The sequence below is a fragment of the Syzygium oleosum genome, unplaced genomic scaffold, assembly GCF_021117445.2.
Source record: "Syzygium oleosum isolate NSW1041296 unplaced genomic scaffold, Sole_v2.1 Sole_v2.02, whole genome shotgun sequence".
NCBI classification, from domain to species: Eukaryota; Viridiplantae; Streptophyta; class Magnoliopsida; order Myrtales; family Myrtaceae; genus Syzygium; species Syzygium oleosum.
Window position 1 is genome coordinate 17,294,269 of NW_026607486.1, and position 14,954 is coordinate 17,309,222.

The following is a 14,954-nucleotide window of genomic DNA, read 5'->3' on the forward strand; positions in this document are numbered from 1 at the left end:
GGTCGTTGGCCAACAGAAGGAAGAAGAAAGAAAGAAAAAAAGAATAAAAAACTAAAAAAAATTAAAATATTATTAAAAATTGTTCACGTGAGTACCAACAGTGCCACATAGGCCGGCTGACATCCATTTCATCAATATCAAGTCAAAATTAGTTGGAATGATTGAATTGACATCAAAAGTTTAAGACTAAATTGGCATAAAAAAAGGTTTGTAACTAAATTGGTATCAATACGATAATTTTAGGACTTTTCTGATACTTTTCTTCCTTTGTTTCTATCATCTCTTTCATCAATTTCACAATATAAATGCCCAATTATGTTATCATATTTTTAATCACAAAAGCCACATTAAAGATTAAAATTTATATTTATAGCAGCCTAAATTACTTACTTTTTATATTTTATTAGATAATTTGATTAAAACTTTATTTCAAAGATAAAATTAAAATCCAATATATTTTTTTAGCCGATCTTGGCCTTGAGGGTGTTTTTTTGGAATAAGGTTGTTGGTTTCTAAAGTTAAACATCGCTTTTGTAATTGGAAATATGATACCATAAATTAAAATTAATAATTTTATCTAGACAAATTGATAATTGAATAGAGAGAGAATGAGTATGATAGCCAAAATAGGGTGGAAATAGAGCCGCTCATATGAAAAATAAATTTTTTTCTCAAAAAAAAGAGAAAAAATGATAAAAAAAAAAAAGAGCAAAAATGAAAAAGAGAAGATTGCTCTCGTTGAGAGTCGAACTCAAGACCTCCCGCTTACAAAACGGGTGCTCTAACCAACTGAGCTACGAGAGCCCGATGCCCCTTTCTTTCTCATTTATTATATAAGATTTTTCACGTAATTAAAATATTTATATTTTAAGGCCGTACCGTACAAATCGATTTATTTAGTGAAGGCACCAAGGATTTCCTTGTAAGTTGGATATAGGAGCGCACTCGAATGACTTGATATTAAAAGCTGAAGAAGTAAGTACTTGATGGATTTATTTCCGATCCATAAAAATAAAAAGTTACATTTATACAAAGGCGGGTTAGTTTTCTTGCCTTTCGTTTTTATTCGGTCTCTCACATAAGTTGAATCGTATTATTTTCTCAAGTGGTCTATGATCTGTTTTAAAGATACATAAGTACCCACGACACCGATGAAAAACCCGACCAATATGATCCCGACTATGACTCCGACCTCTATCCTACTCTTCTTCTTTTTCGAGCCTCTGTTGATTTTGAGATAGCAAAAGCAAGGCAGCAGTACCGACATCGTGACGCTCAAGAACGAGCCTATGAACGCCATCACGTAACCGAAGAACGGGATCACCAGCGCCATGATGACCGTGCTGACGACGATGACCGTCCTGAGCAGTATGCTTACAGGCCGGCTGTTGCGCAAGGGGCAGGTTTCCTCGAGAGCCGTTGCGATCGGGTTGATGATGAGGGCGTACTTGGTGAGGGGATTGATCAGGGTCGTGTAGATCGCGATCTTGGAGCTCATCTTTCTGACGGGGAGATTCAGCGTCACTTGGGATTTCAGATGCTCGCCGTACATCGTGTAGCCTAGGACCGCCATCGACCCGTAGGTGACGGTGCACGTCAGGAAACAAACCAACAATACCTGCACTCGTGCATCGCACAATGCAAAGGGAAGAGCATACTGTAATGCGGAGAGCGGGGAGAGCGTACTGTAAGCCTATAAATAAGCGTACATTTGTACCTTTGAGAATTGACTTCGATCTTTCATGGAATTGCTGAGAGTGGGAAACACTGCATGGCCACCATAGCAAAACGCAAACAAGCTTATGGCAGTCGGTATTCCACTCCAATTCAAGAGCGTTCCTTCTTCGTCAAACCCCACACCATCAATCGCACCAACCCATAACACACACAAGACCAGTATAATCGAAGCCAAGATGCCTCCGGCCGAAATGTAGGCGAGAGCACCCAAGCTTCTCAGCCATGTCGTCGGCAGGACCACTAGGGTGGCTAGCAGAACAAACCCTTGCTTGCCTCCGATTGTCAAATGACCCAATTTGAAGCCGTGGTTAGGGAACAACTTGTCAAGGTTGTCGCCTTCGAGTATAAGGAACTCGACTGCGACCAGATAGAGCTCGAGGTACATGAAGATGCTTATTAAGGCCCTTCCTTTATGCCCGAAGGCCAGTTCGCCGATGTCGGGGTAGGTTTTGATAAGCTGGTTCGCGATCATGCAGCGCTGTAGGAGTAAACCCGTGTACCAAAATAGGATTGCTACTAGGAAGAGAAACATTAAGCTCAACCATCCTCCTTGAGACAGAGCAAAAGGAATTGACAGTATCCCAACACCTGAAAATTGTCGTACCATTCATTCTAAACTGAAGGTGACAAAAGAAAGAACTTTCCTACATCTATAGCACAATTTAAGAGTCTCATTGCAATGGTTTTTATTTCTATGACTAAACTTTTTACCCGAACATATTGTACTATGGTTGGGAGGAAGGTTTCGAGATTGCGAATGTCCAACTTCCAATTCACAAATGCGTGTTAGTGGCCAATGGCACAACGGATATGCTTATAACGTGTCGATAATATAGCACTCGATGATTATATGATTGAGCTCGGGCGACCGACATTCAAGCATGTCGGTGCACATTGAGACCCCTTCACTGGATGAACGTGATGACTCGTTAGAGAGAGAGAGAGAGAGAGAGAGAGAGAGAGAGAGAGAGAGAGAGAGAGAGAGAGAGAGAGACCTGATAAGGTATTGATGCCATTGAAGCAGGTCCGGAGGAAGGTGGTTCCTTTGGCCTGTGGGGGTGATGATCCCTCGTGTTGTTGAGTCTCCATTCCTCCTTCCTTTTGGCCACTCTCAGGACTGTGTTGCCCACTGTTGGCAAAAAAAATTGACACTTATATAAGAAACCGGAAAGAGGTTTCTGCTTTTCTGGCCGTGTCGGGGACAATTTTATTGTCACGACCATGACCGTACGTTGATGCTTCTTTCTTTTGTTCTTCTCTTGTGATATGCTTTGCCAGCCTTGGACGTCGGTTTTGGCAAGAAGCATCAAGGAAGGGATCAATATGCTAAACGATCGACGGCAAGAAGCATCAAGCGAGGGATCAATGGGAAAAAACAAATGAAGAAAGAACGTTAAGCATATTGAAAATTCCAATTCCGAAGCTTAAGTTTGTTGACGAAGAGAGTCCACATGTACATTAAGAATATACAAGCCTCGTAAACAAGTAATATGTGATACTTTTAACACTCCATCTCGCATGTAAACCGGATTATGAACGATTCATATGGAATTTGACGAGCGAGGGAGCAGAGCATGCGAAAACGGGACAACATTTGGTTCCGATATCATAATAGAAAGTCCATTTCGAAAAGTATAGTTGCCATGGATTCATAATGTCTTGAGAAAAAAAGAAAAGGAGCACTTCGTACGAAAACATGGCTGAGAATTAAAGAAACACTAGACAACATGTTGATACCTCGTTTAAGAAAAAAGAATAATAAAAAAATCAAGAAAATCAAAATCAATAAAAAAAATTGGAAAATAGTTAAAAAAAATAGAAAAAAAAAAATACTTGGCCACGAGAGTGAAAAATATAAAGAAAGAAAGAAGGAATTTCCCAAAAAAAAATGGGATAACGACAAAAACGATCCCTGAATTTTGATCTAATATACAATTTGATCATTGAATTTTTAATTATTCAATATAATTCATGAATTTTAATATAACGTTAAATGCGGTCCAAAACATGACTGAATTTGTTCAAGAGCCAGAGCTGGCTTCTTCCTTCTCACCCGCGTCCGTGAGCGGACCCAAAAATGACTGAATTTGTGCATCACCGTCGGGGACAGAATCAGGGCCAAGAAATTCTGGAAGGCTGGATGAGCTGGCTAAATTCAGTTACAGAGGAATCTTCAAAAGGGGATTCAATTCAGTTGGAGGGAGAGAGATACCCGGCCGAGAGAGATTACACGGTGGGGGAGACACTCGATGGAGACATGGCCAGAGAGAGAGAGAGGAAAACGGAAAAAAAAAAAAAAAAAAAACACAGACGCCGGAAGAGAAGGGTCTGAAGAGGAGAGCCTTCGGTTCCTCTATTCACGTGGAGCATTGCCGGCAAATTTCCTCCCCTTTGATCTCCGGTCGCTCCTTCATCTTCGCCGGAAAAGTTTGCTCGTCCCTTTGGTTCGGTACTTCGGAAGTGCCAATCGGCGTTTTGTTCGTCACTGTTTAGCCGCACCGGAGGACTCGCGTTCCTGTTCGTAGACGATCGTGAAGACTTCCATCCAAACCAGGTAAAAGACTTCTTTCTTGTGTGTACACTGTTTTGGCCGAGAGAAGTTGATTCCATTGTCGAGTTTGTGCGAAAAATCTGATGGAACAAGGCATCTTTGTTGTGGAATAACATGATTTAGGCATATGCACATCACTTCTTGATTGAGAATCATATCAGAATCGAATCGGAATCTCGTTTTTTAGATCGCATGTTAACTGTTCGACGATATGTCTGAAAGAGGCACCGAATCTGTTTTTTTTGTAGAATCATTACTTTGGAAGCTCGATTCGTTCTAGTATTGATCCTGACATCAAGTTATCTCTGTGATTTCTTTGATTTTGTGGCACATTCGTCCTTTGTCCGAGTCGGCCATTGATGGAACCTTCGACGGAGATCCATGCCACTTTTGTCGGAGCGATGCCCGCGGTTTGAGGCCGCAGTAGTCAGTCCCTTCTTCATCTATATTGATTGCTGATTGAAGAATTTTAGTTGAGTTTGTCGTTTGGGTTGGAAAACGGTAGCCTCTCAAAAAATGAGTTTGTCTCGGTTGTTGCCGATAATAGACCGGCGACAGCCGGAGTGATGGTCGACGGGGGTAGTTTGGCGGTGATCGGAACTCCGGTGAGAAATTGGTTGGAGATGGTGACCGATGGCCGGAGAACATTTGCTCCGGCAATGGAGGATGGAAGCCTCGGTGAAGCTTCAGTGAAGAAGACGTGAAGAAGAAGAAGAAGACCAGAAAATAAAAAAATAAAAAAAATAGAAATAGAACAAGAAATATAAAAATAAATAAAATTCGAGTATAATAGAAATTGGGTCTGATTCGAAAACATGTCGATTACGTAGCACCCGATGATTATATGATTGAGCTTGGGCGACCGACATTCGAGCATGTCGGTGCACATCGATGTGCACAATCATTATAGATTTTGGGGGGATCATTGTTGTCGAAGTCAAGCGATCGAACAATAAAATTAACAGAACAAGAAAATAAATCGGATTCTAAATTTACGTGATTCGGTTATAGTGACCTACGTCCACGGGGAGAGCAGCAACGAATTTCACTATAGATTAAGGGCCCGTTTGGCAAGTTACTAAATAGTAAAAAATTTTATTTTTTTATTCTCAGAATTAGTTTGGGAACAGAAATCCATTTGTTAAATTTTTTTGTGCCTGGGCACAATTTTGCAAAAAATTATTCTCAGAATCAGTTTTGGAACAGAATCAAGAAGCAAAAAAAAGTAATTTCTTGATTTTGGAACAATTTTTCCATTTTTTATTCTTCTTGGTTTTCTTCTTTTTTTTTGGTTTGTTCTTCTTCTTCTTCTCGGCCTGCTGCCGGCGACTAGCCACAGGCCAGGGCCGGCGAGGGCGTCGCGGCCCTCGCCGGCTGGGCGAGGGCGGCGAGCGGCCGCAACGGTGAGGCCTCACCCAGCCAAGCGCCTGGGTGGCGACGGCGAGGTCGGCCTCGCCATGGTTGGGCGAGGCTCAGCCTGGGTTGGCGACGGCGAGGTCAAGCCTCGCCAGATCTGGGCGAGGTCGAGCCTCGCCCAGCCATGGCGAGGCCAGCGGTGAGGGCGGCAGCGAGAGCCGCGACACCCTCGCTGGCCCTAGCCTGTGGCTGGTAGCCGACTCCGGCGACCGGCCATGGCCAAGGAAGGGAAGAAAAAAAAAGGAAAAAAAAAAGAAAGAAATATTAAAAAATTCAAAATATTATTAATAAAAGAAATTTTGTGTAGTTACCAAACGCATTTATGTTCTTTTTCTATTCTAAGAATAAAAATTTTGGGCAGTTACCAAATGCCTTCAAATGTTTAGAAATTGTTTCTGGGCACAGAATCAAAAAGGGTCATTTCTGAGTAAAATTAGTTCTCAGGTACAGAATCGTTACCATGCGCACTCTAAGCGATACAACAGAGATTACAAACCACACTCGAGTCATTCAAACACTTTTAGTGTTTCTCAAGCCTTAATTACACCTAATAGCTCACGCAGTGTTTAGCCCTATAATTTCTCACGAAATAATCTCTCAATCTCACGAAAGAATTATATATAAATTTTATTACAAGATTTAATCGTTATAAACATTTAAAATTTTGATGTAATTCTACAAGAAAAATCCACGCTAAGCACCCAGTACCTATAAATGATTCACGGCACTCGAAGAGGAAACTGCGCTTCAAGAGGACTTCGCTTAGAGCTACCCCTGACTCATGACTCATGAGCAATCTGCATCCTGACACCCGTGGACTGAAGTTCTTGGTCAATAAAGCAATTTACGTTTTCAACTTGGACTCAAATAGGAAATATCACACTAATTTCACCCAGGAAATATTTCCGTGCGATTCAAACCTTATCCAATGCAGGGTCCAAATTCGGTCAAACCATTGGACTTTCCTTTTCATTTCTTTTGCTTGACCGTGGCTTCAGCTTCAAGATTCTGACGTCCAGAAGACTAATTTGTGTGCCCCGAAGAAGAGTTTATGTATTGCTCAATTTCGGACGTCCGTAAAAATATCTAACTCGAAATATTCAAAATTTTATAAATAATATTTAATTTCGGATCGAATTTCGTCTATCGAACTCAAACTCGAGATATATTTTAACAATCATGATTGTACGTTGGTGCTTCTAGGATTTCCTTGTAAGTTGGATGTAGGAGTGCGCTCGAATGATTTGATATTAAAACTGTAGAAATAAGTACTTGATGGATTTATTTCCGGTCCAAAAAAAAAGAGTTACATTTGTACAAAGGCAGGCAGGTTAGTTTTCTTGCCTTTCATTGTCATTCGGTCTCTTAAATGAGTTGAATCGTATCACTTTCTCAAATGGTCCATGATCTGTTTCAAAGAGAAATAAGTACCCACGACACCGATGAAAAACCCGACCAATATGATCCCGACTATGACTCCGACCTCTATCCTACTCTTCTTCTTCGAGCCTTTGTCGATCTTGAGATAGCAAAAGCAAGGCAGCAGTATCGACACCGTGATGCTCAAGAACGAGCCTATGAACGCCATCACGTAGCTGAAGAACGGGATCACCAGCGCCACGATGACCGTGCTGACGACGATGACCGTCCTGACCAGTATGCTTATGGGCAGGCTGTTGCGCAAGGGGCAGGTTTCCTCAAGAGCCGTTGCGATCGGGTTGATGATGATCGCGTACTTGGTGAGGGGATTGATCAGCGTCGTGTAGATGGCGATCTTGGAGCTCATCTTTCTGATGGGGAGATTCAGCGTCACCTGGGATTTCAGATGCTCGCCGTACATCGAGTAGCCTAGGACCGCTGTCGACCCGTAGGTGAAGGTGCTCGTCAGGAAACAGACCAACAATACCTGCACTTGCGCATCGCACAATGCAAAGGGAAGAGCATACTGTAATGCAGAGAATGGGAAGAGCATACTGTAAGCCTACAAATAAGCGTGCATTTGTACCTTTGAGAATTGACTTCGATCTTTCATGGAATTGCAGATAGTGGGAAACACTGCATGGCCACAATAGCAAAACGCAAGCAAGCTTATGGTAGTCGGTATCCCACTCCAATTCAAGAGCGTTCCTTCTTCGTCAAACCCCACTCCATCAATCGCACCAACCCACAACACACAGAGGACCAATATAATCGAAGCCAAGACGCCTCCGGCCGAAACATAGGCGAGAGCGCCCAAGCTTCTCAGCCATGTTGTCGGCAGGATCACGAGGGCGGCTAGCAGAACAAACCCTTGCTTGCCTCCGATTGTCGAATGACCCAACTTGAAGTCGTGGTTAGGGAACAACTTGTCGAGGTTGTCGCCTTCAAGTATGAGGAACTCCACCGCGACCAGATAGAGCTCGAGGTACATGAAGATACATATTACGGCCCTTCCTTTGTGCCCGAAGGCCAGTTCGCCGATGTCAGGGTAGGTTTTGATAAGTGGGTTCGCGTCCATGCAGCGTTGTAGGAGTAAACCCGTGTACCAACATAGGATTGCTACCAGGAAGAGAAACACTAAGCTCAACCATCCTCCTTGAGACAGAGCAAAAGGAATTGACAGTATCCCAACACCTGAAAATTGCTGTACCATTCATTCTAAACTGAAGGTGAAAAAACAAAGAACTTTCCTACATATATAATACAATTTAGGAGTCTCATTGCAATGGCTTTTTTATTTATTTCTATGACTAAACTTTTCACAGGAACATATTGTACTACTGGTTGATATTGTCCTTAGGGAGGACGTTTTGGAAGGAAGGTTTCGAGACCGCGAATGTCCAACCTCCGATTCTCAAATGCCTATTAGTGGCCTACACCACGACGGATATGCTTATAACATGTCAATCACCGAGCACTCGATGATTATATCATTGAGCTCGGGTGACCGACTCTCGGGCATGTCGGTGCACATCGAGACCCCTTCTCTGGACGAGTGCGATGAATCATTAGAGAGAGACAGAAAAAGAGACCTGATAAGGCATTGAGGCCATTGAAGCAGGTCCGGAGGAAGGTGGTTCCTTTGGCCTGTGGGAGCGATGATCCCTCGTGTTGTTGAGTCTCCATTCCTCCTTCCTTTTTGGCCACTCTCAGGACTGTGTTGTCACTATTGGCAAAAAAAATTGACACTTATATAAGAAACCGGAAAGGGGTTTCTGCTTTTCTGGCTGTGTGGGGGCACTCGAACCTCCATTATTGCCTTAACACGACTCTCTGGTTCCTGGGACGGAGATAGTGAGGATGAGTAGATTGTCATTCGGCTCCCAACATTTGATTAAAGCAATTAGTAGATGATTTTCTTTTCTCGTTTCTCCTTTCTTTTTTTCTCCATCTGCATTAGTTTTGTGGCAACGCGAATTTTAGCTTATTCCAAAAGTAGCTAACCCCACTCATAAGTCGCAATAATACTTCCAAGTGCCCTTGCCCTCCATCAACTTTTCCTCCTAGAGTGTCCATTACTTTCCTTTTCTCTTTTTTTTTGCGAAAATTATATATCGTAACTCAGTTTTCACGGTGCGATAATAACATGCGGATTACGTACCTCTGCCCCGCTAAAGACAACATAATTATCTTTCCTTGTGTAAACATCCCGAAAACCCTAGCCTCACACAATCCACGCATCCATTTCAACCCAACTCTGCCTCCACCCTCACCTGCCACCCATCACCACCTCCCGCCATCTCGGGCAGTCCTGCCAAAGCTGCCTGTCGCCACTCCGTGCCATCTCTCTCTCTCTCCTCCCTCCATGCGCCGTCGCGACTGTTGCAACCCCCCCTTGTTAATTTGCATGGTTTGCGTTCACTTAATCTGCATGAGCTTCATCATGCGCAGTATGCTCTATATACTCGCATTTACTATATATAGTAGCTACTTTACCACAGTATTTCATAATTGGGTGTAGATAATTCAACCGTTGCAATTTAGCAAATATGTTCATGTCCTACATAGTCAGAGAATGGTTACAAGAGGACAATTCATCCACGTTTCCGATGAAGTATTCGAGCATGTGCATCTTACATTTCATGTGAGAAACTTCAAGATTTGAAAGCATAGATTCGGGCACGTGTCGGTAGATACGATGTGTGCCGCCATGAAATTGGAGCTTCCATCAAATTTTTATTCTTACGAAGTAGTTTTTGGGATGAAGTTGAAACGAGGTTCCCCCTTGAAAGTTTGATGTTGCATCATCCACTTTTCTTGTGCATTTGGGATATACAGTGGCTTTATCCATCTTTATTTTATTCTTTCCTTTAGAATGACGGGGATAGATCCAGCATTCGTGTATATACGTGTTTGACTCGACTGCACGTATAAACCTATTAGAGAACTTCTTCTTTTTCCCAATTTTTATCCAAACATAAATGGGGTTCTCTCTAAAAAGTAAGGATGTGCAAAACGAATCATTCAAACAGGGAACCACCCGGACCGGATCGAACCGGCCAGTTGGGTCTAATTCTCGAGAGTGTCGATCTGGTTCCCGGTTCCTAAAAGCGAAATCAGTGTCCGGGAATCAAGAACTAGACCGAACCGACTCTTCATTCGTTCGCCCTTCACACGTGCCTTAGGTCAGCTTACATAGCTTGACTCTTCCTTACTATGGACCATAACTGGGGGCATTGAACCGCACTAATTATTGCAACTCTGCAATTTCTTCCACAATTCTTTGAGTACAGCATTCCGCATAACATTTTTTCTTTTTGCTTTCTCAATCTTCACATATTCCGAGTTTTTCCATGAAAAACTACCAAAATAGATTCTTCCTTTCAGTTTTTTTCTACTCTGACACTGTATCTGTGGGATGGTGGAGTCATGCACCCTCTCATTGGATTGGATCGGGACCAGACCGGACCACCGATCGTAGAACCAATCAGTCCGGTCCCCGGTTCTCGGTTCCACCTTGAAACCGGATCGGATTGGGAGCCGATCACCCCTACTTAAAAGGTAGTATTTTTGGAAGGCAATTTTCACAGGGGAGAAAATTGGAGTTTTCGCAATTTAAATGCAAAGTTAATTTGGTGGATAATATAATATATGTTTGATAAAACTCGAGGTACTCTTAACTTTTTCAAGCGCTTGCTTTTAAAGACATTGCTACCCTAGTAGAGAAATGAATAATCAACTTAAATAGAATATCCATTCTTTTTTAAAAGCCTTTTCCAGCTAACATGTACGTTTAGGAGAATTGTGATCTATAATAAAGAAAAGAATAGTTGCATGAAGGAATCTTAGCCAAGGTTTATTGCCCACTCCGGTGGGGTCCTGCATAGTCCAACATACCAAAGCTATTGTTTCAAATTCAATGCTTGCACCATACCAAAAGGCAATAGATTTGTGAATAAAGTAAAGAGAATATTCTCTTTCTCATCTTGACTTTTTATTTATCGTCAAACCAAACCATTTCATTTTCAAGAATCGCACACGATGAGCACATAGTCATTTTCTCGACAAAAAGGGGGCGACGAAAGTAAAGTACAAGAAAATTATATTGTCATAAGGAGAAATTTAATTGTCCATAACGCTATTTATCTAAGATAAGCTCGTTTCCACGAGAATAGAAGTCTAGCTTGTGTGAAGCGAAAAAGGTAAAAGACCCTGAAAGGACGATGTATTTATCTTTTTGGATCTTTTCGATTTGAAGTTAGATGTTTCATAAAGTTAATTTAAAATAATTAATGTGTGACACCCAAAAGTTGGCGATATTTGCAAGAAAGATATAATCCATAATCTTTCTATGTTAGCTCGGAAAAATTTATCATGGGTGTACTGCGCAATTTTTGTAGTAATGGCCATTCAAGATTCGTATGAAAAGCAGCTATGAAGGTGCTTCACTTTAGGGAAAAAGAAGTGGAGGCTCATATGGTCATAGGAAAATGACTACATAGCTTTTTGGTAGTGGATATTCACAGCATCTCTCACCAGAATCTCAGTCCATTTGATTGGTCTCTTTTAGGAGCACTATTTATAGTGCGACCGGCCAATTGAAATACATCGATTTTTATATTTTTACATATTACGTCATCGGTTGATATGATGTGCGATAACTTTTAGTAGGATATTGTTTGTTGATAATGAGATGCTATCTTTTAACTCAGAGTAAAATATATGAATGACATGTTATTGTTTGTTACTGGAAATTGAAATTATGCCTGCATATTACCCCTGAGAAAGGAAAGGTGGGAATGAAAAAAGAAATAATTTCTTGGAAGAGCTAATTAAGATATAAGTGAATATACATTGAACTTTTTGTGGGTGAGAGAGATAGGGAAAATTACCAAAAAAATCCTAAATCTATTGTGATTGTGCTAATTTAGGCATAAACTTTTTTTGTACCAATTGAGTCTTAAACCTTTTGCATTTGTGCCAATTCAGTTTATTAGGCCAATTTTGGCCAGCCGATGAGGCCGGTCGTCTTACTTGGCGTGACTGGCGCTGGCACTGACGTGGACAATTTTTAAAAATATTTTTTCGAATTTTTTTAGTTCTTTTTTCTTTTCTTTCTCTTTATTTTGTTTTTCTTCCTCCTTCCTTTGGTGAGGGCAAGGCTCGACCACCCCTGGCGAGGCTCAAAATCGCCATTGCTAGGTGAAGTTGCAATTGTTCGCGCAGAGGTGCGGGGCTTGGCACCGGTGCTCTTCCACCATGTTCTTTCCAACCTATCAACACAACACAACACATCGAATTGAGCGGTTTTCAGGTCGATCGCGACACTCAACATGCATAAACCAACAACCAACCAACCAAACCCCGGGAAAGAGATATCTCGCCCAGCCATGGCAAGGTCAAGCCTCACCAGGGGCGAGTGTGGCTCACCCCCGCTAGTGTCCGGCGAAGTCGACCTCGCCGGCCAGAGCAATAAGGAAGAAGAAAAAAAAGAAAGAAAATTAAATAAATAATTCGAAAAAAAAATATTAAATATTATCCACGTCAGCGCCGATCGTGCCACATAAAACGTCCGCCGTCTATGTTAGCACCAACCGGCCAAAATTGACCGAATGGATTGATATTGTGCAATTGTAACAGGTTTATGATTTATTTGATAATTTTCTCGGGAAAAGGGACGGAAAAATATATATTCGGAGGAACTCTTGCAATTATATACTGGATGGATTACACACGGTACCATCATCTCTACGAGCGTGTGGTTTCATCAGCGGAGTGCACCATTTGCCAAATTTCCCATTCACAAAAAAGCTAGAGCAGCTGCTTCTTCCTTTTTTAAATTCTTTTAGGCAATCAATTGCGTGCAAACTTGGAATTCATCAGGAATTCTCCATCCATCCAAAAAGCGCAAGCTCGGAAATTGCCATCCACACAATTTGATTGCGCGACCTTCGCCGTGTGAAGAGACTTCCCGATCATTAACATCTTGATGGGGCTATGGTGACAGAGAGAGGTAATTACAGCTCGATCAGAATATTTCATAGTGGATTCACGACCTCCGATGCGGTCTTCAAGAATTATTGCCATGGAAATTGATGCTTGTTGACTTCAAAAAGCTGGATGATCGAATGAATTCCCGTCTTGCTGCATTCTGTGTCCTCCTTGTCGGCAAAAAATGTGTTTACCTCAAGAAAAACCACTGAGAAGCATCGATGGCGCTACGCCAGTAGTTTCGTGGTAAGTGGCATCTAGTTGTGTCTGAGCTTTTCTTGGAGGGATTTCTCTAGCTCTGTATAGAGCAGACGCACACGCACACACTGCTGTCTAAACCTACCCCTTATCCAAAAGTAGGGTGACTTGTCGGTCTTCAAAGCGCCATGATTTGAGTGCTTAAGCCTGTCGATACATCTCGTGCTTAGACTTCATTCAATGAATTTTCACATCGTGCGCCGCATGGGCAACGTTGGGTTTACATGAGCTAATCCGGATACGTATCGTATGCTCTATGAATTACGAGTTTATATCCTAAGAGGCGGAATCTACCGGTTTGGGCTTGTATGTGACCGCTGCATCCATCTAAGACGGTTGGTGTTAAACCAAGTTTGGTCTGGGTTGTTATATTAGGCTAAAGTTCATGAACCACGTTACACATTGAGTCAAAGTTCAAAAACCATTTATGTCATTTTCCGGGAAAAGTGCCAAAAAAGTCCTAAACCTTTTGCATTAGTGCCAATTTAGTCCTAAACCTTTTTTTGGTGCCAATTCAGTCCTAAACCTTTTGCATTGGTGCCAATTTAGTCCTAAACCTTTTTTTGGTGCCAATTAAGTCCTAAACCTTTTAAATTGATGCCAATTCAGTCCTAAACCTTTTGTTTTTGTGCCAATTTAGTCCTTCCGGCCAATTTAGACCGGAATTTGCCTACGTGGACGTCTGCCGGCCGGTCACCGGCGCCGACGTGGACAACTTTAATATTTTTTTAATATTTTTTGAATTTTTTAATATTTTTCCTTTTTTTTTCTTTTTTTTTCCACTTTTTTTTTTGGTTGTCTTCCTCCTTCCTCTGGCCGGTCGCCGGTCCGGCGACCGGCCACTGGCGAGGACGGCCTCGCCCGACGAGGGCGAGCCTCGCCTTGGTCGGGCGAGGCTCGAGCCCTCGCCGGAGGCCGCGGCGAGGGCGAGCCTCGCCATGTTCGGGCGAGGCCCGACCTCGCCGCGGCCTCCGGCGAGGGGCTCGAGCCTTGCCTTGCGCGGAGCGAGGCTCGCCCTCGCCGCGGCCTCCGGCGAGGGCTCGAGCCTTGCCTTGGCGGAGCGAGGCTCGCCCTCGCCGCGGCCTCCGGCGAGGTCGGGCCTCGCCATGGTCGGGCGAGGCTCGCCCTCGCCGCAGCCTCCGGCGAGGGCTCGACCCTCGCCCGGACCAAGGCGAGGCTCGCCCTTGGCGGGCGAGGCCGTCCTCGCCCGGTGGCGGCGAGCTCGAGCTCGCCCGGCCTCGGCGATCGCCGGACCGGCGGCCGGCCGGAGGAAGGAGGAAGAGACAAAAAAAAAGTGGAAAAAAGAAAAAAAAAGGAAAAAAAATAATAATTCAAAAAAATATTTAAAAAATATTAAAGTTGTCCACGTCGGCGCCGGTGACCGGCCGCCGGCCGGCAGGCGTCCACGTAGGAAAATTTCGGTCTAAATTGGCTGGAAGGACTAAATTGGCACAAAAACAAAAAGTTTAGGACTGAATTGGCATCAATTTAAAAGGTTTAGGACTTAGGCTCCGTTCGTTTGGCGGAAAATATTCTCCTTTTGGAAAATATTTTCCCGGAAGTCATTTTCCTGAAAAATGTT

The 14,954-nt window shown here is 42.9% G+C and overlaps 2 protein-coding genes and 1 non-coding gene across 4 annotated transcripts; all 3 read right to left on the reverse strand.

The window, feature by feature from the left end:
• Positions 1-730: 730 nt before the first annotated feature.
• On the reverse strand, positions 731-804 carry TRNAT-UGU (transfer RNA threonine (anticodon UGU)). The gene has a single exon. It is a non-coding gene; the product is annotated as a tRNA-Thr (tRNA).
• Positions 805-971: 167 nt separating this feature from the next.
• Positions 972-2,939, reverse strand: LOC115672892 (amino acid transporter AVT1I-like). Of its 2 annotated transcripts, none has more exons than XM_056308679.1 (3): positions 2,733-2,939; positions 1,718-2,250; positions 972-1,618 (listed from the first exon to the last, which is right to left on the reverse strand). In XM_056308679.1, the coding sequence occupies exons 1-3, from the start codon at positions 2,824-2,826 to the stop codon at positions 1,094-1,096; spliced, it is 1,152 nt and encodes a 383-aa protein (XP_056164654.1). In that variant the 5' UTR covers positions 2,827-2,939; the 3' UTR covers positions 972-1,093. The 2 variants fall into 2 exon arrangements, with proteins under 2 accessions (XP_056164654.1, XP_030450746.1); XM_030594886.2 differs by having other exon boundaries at positions 1,718-2,325.
• Positions 2,940-7,088: 4,149 nt separating this feature from the next.
• LOC115665848 (amino acid transporter AVT1I-like) lies at positions 7,089-8,973 on the reverse strand. The gene is made up of 3 exons (XM_030587669.2): positions 8,716-8,973; positions 7,710-8,317; positions 7,089-7,610 (listed from the first exon to the last, which is right to left on the reverse strand). The coding sequence occupies exons 1-3, from the start codon at positions 8,807-8,809 to the stop codon at positions 7,089-7,091; spliced, it is 1,224 nt and encodes a 407-aa protein (XP_030443529.1). The 5' UTR covers positions 8,810-8,973.
• Between the last annotated feature and the right edge of the window lie 5,981 nt (positions 8,974-14,954).

Excerpts from the sequence above, each read along its gene's own strand:
- LOC115672892 (XM_030594886.2), bottom strand. The coding sequence starts at position 2,826 with ATGGAGACTCAACAACACGAGGGATCATCACCCCCACAGGCCAAAGGA. Across the intron at positions 2,326-2,732 it reads TGGCATCAATACCTTATCAG|GTGTTGGGATACTGTCAATT; the intron begins GTCTCTCTCTCT and ends GACAATTTTCAG. Across the intron at positions 1,619-1,717 it reads ATCGAAGTCAATTCTCAAAG|GTATTGTTGGTTTGTTTCCT; the intron begins GTACAAATGTAC and ends GCACGAGTGCAG.
- LOC115665848 (XM_030587669.2), bottom strand. The coding sequence starts at position 8,809 with ATGGAGACTCAACAACACGAGGGATCATCGCTCCCACAGGCCAAAGGA. Across the intron at positions 8,318-8,715 it reads TGGCCTCAATGCCTTATCAG|GTGTTGGGATACTGTCAATT; the intron begins GTCTCTTTTTCT and ends AGCAATTTTCAG. Across the intron at positions 7,611-7,709 it reads ATCGAAGTCAATTCTCAAAG|GTATTGTTGGTCTGTTTCCT; the intron begins GTACAAATGCAC and ends GCGCAAGTGCAG.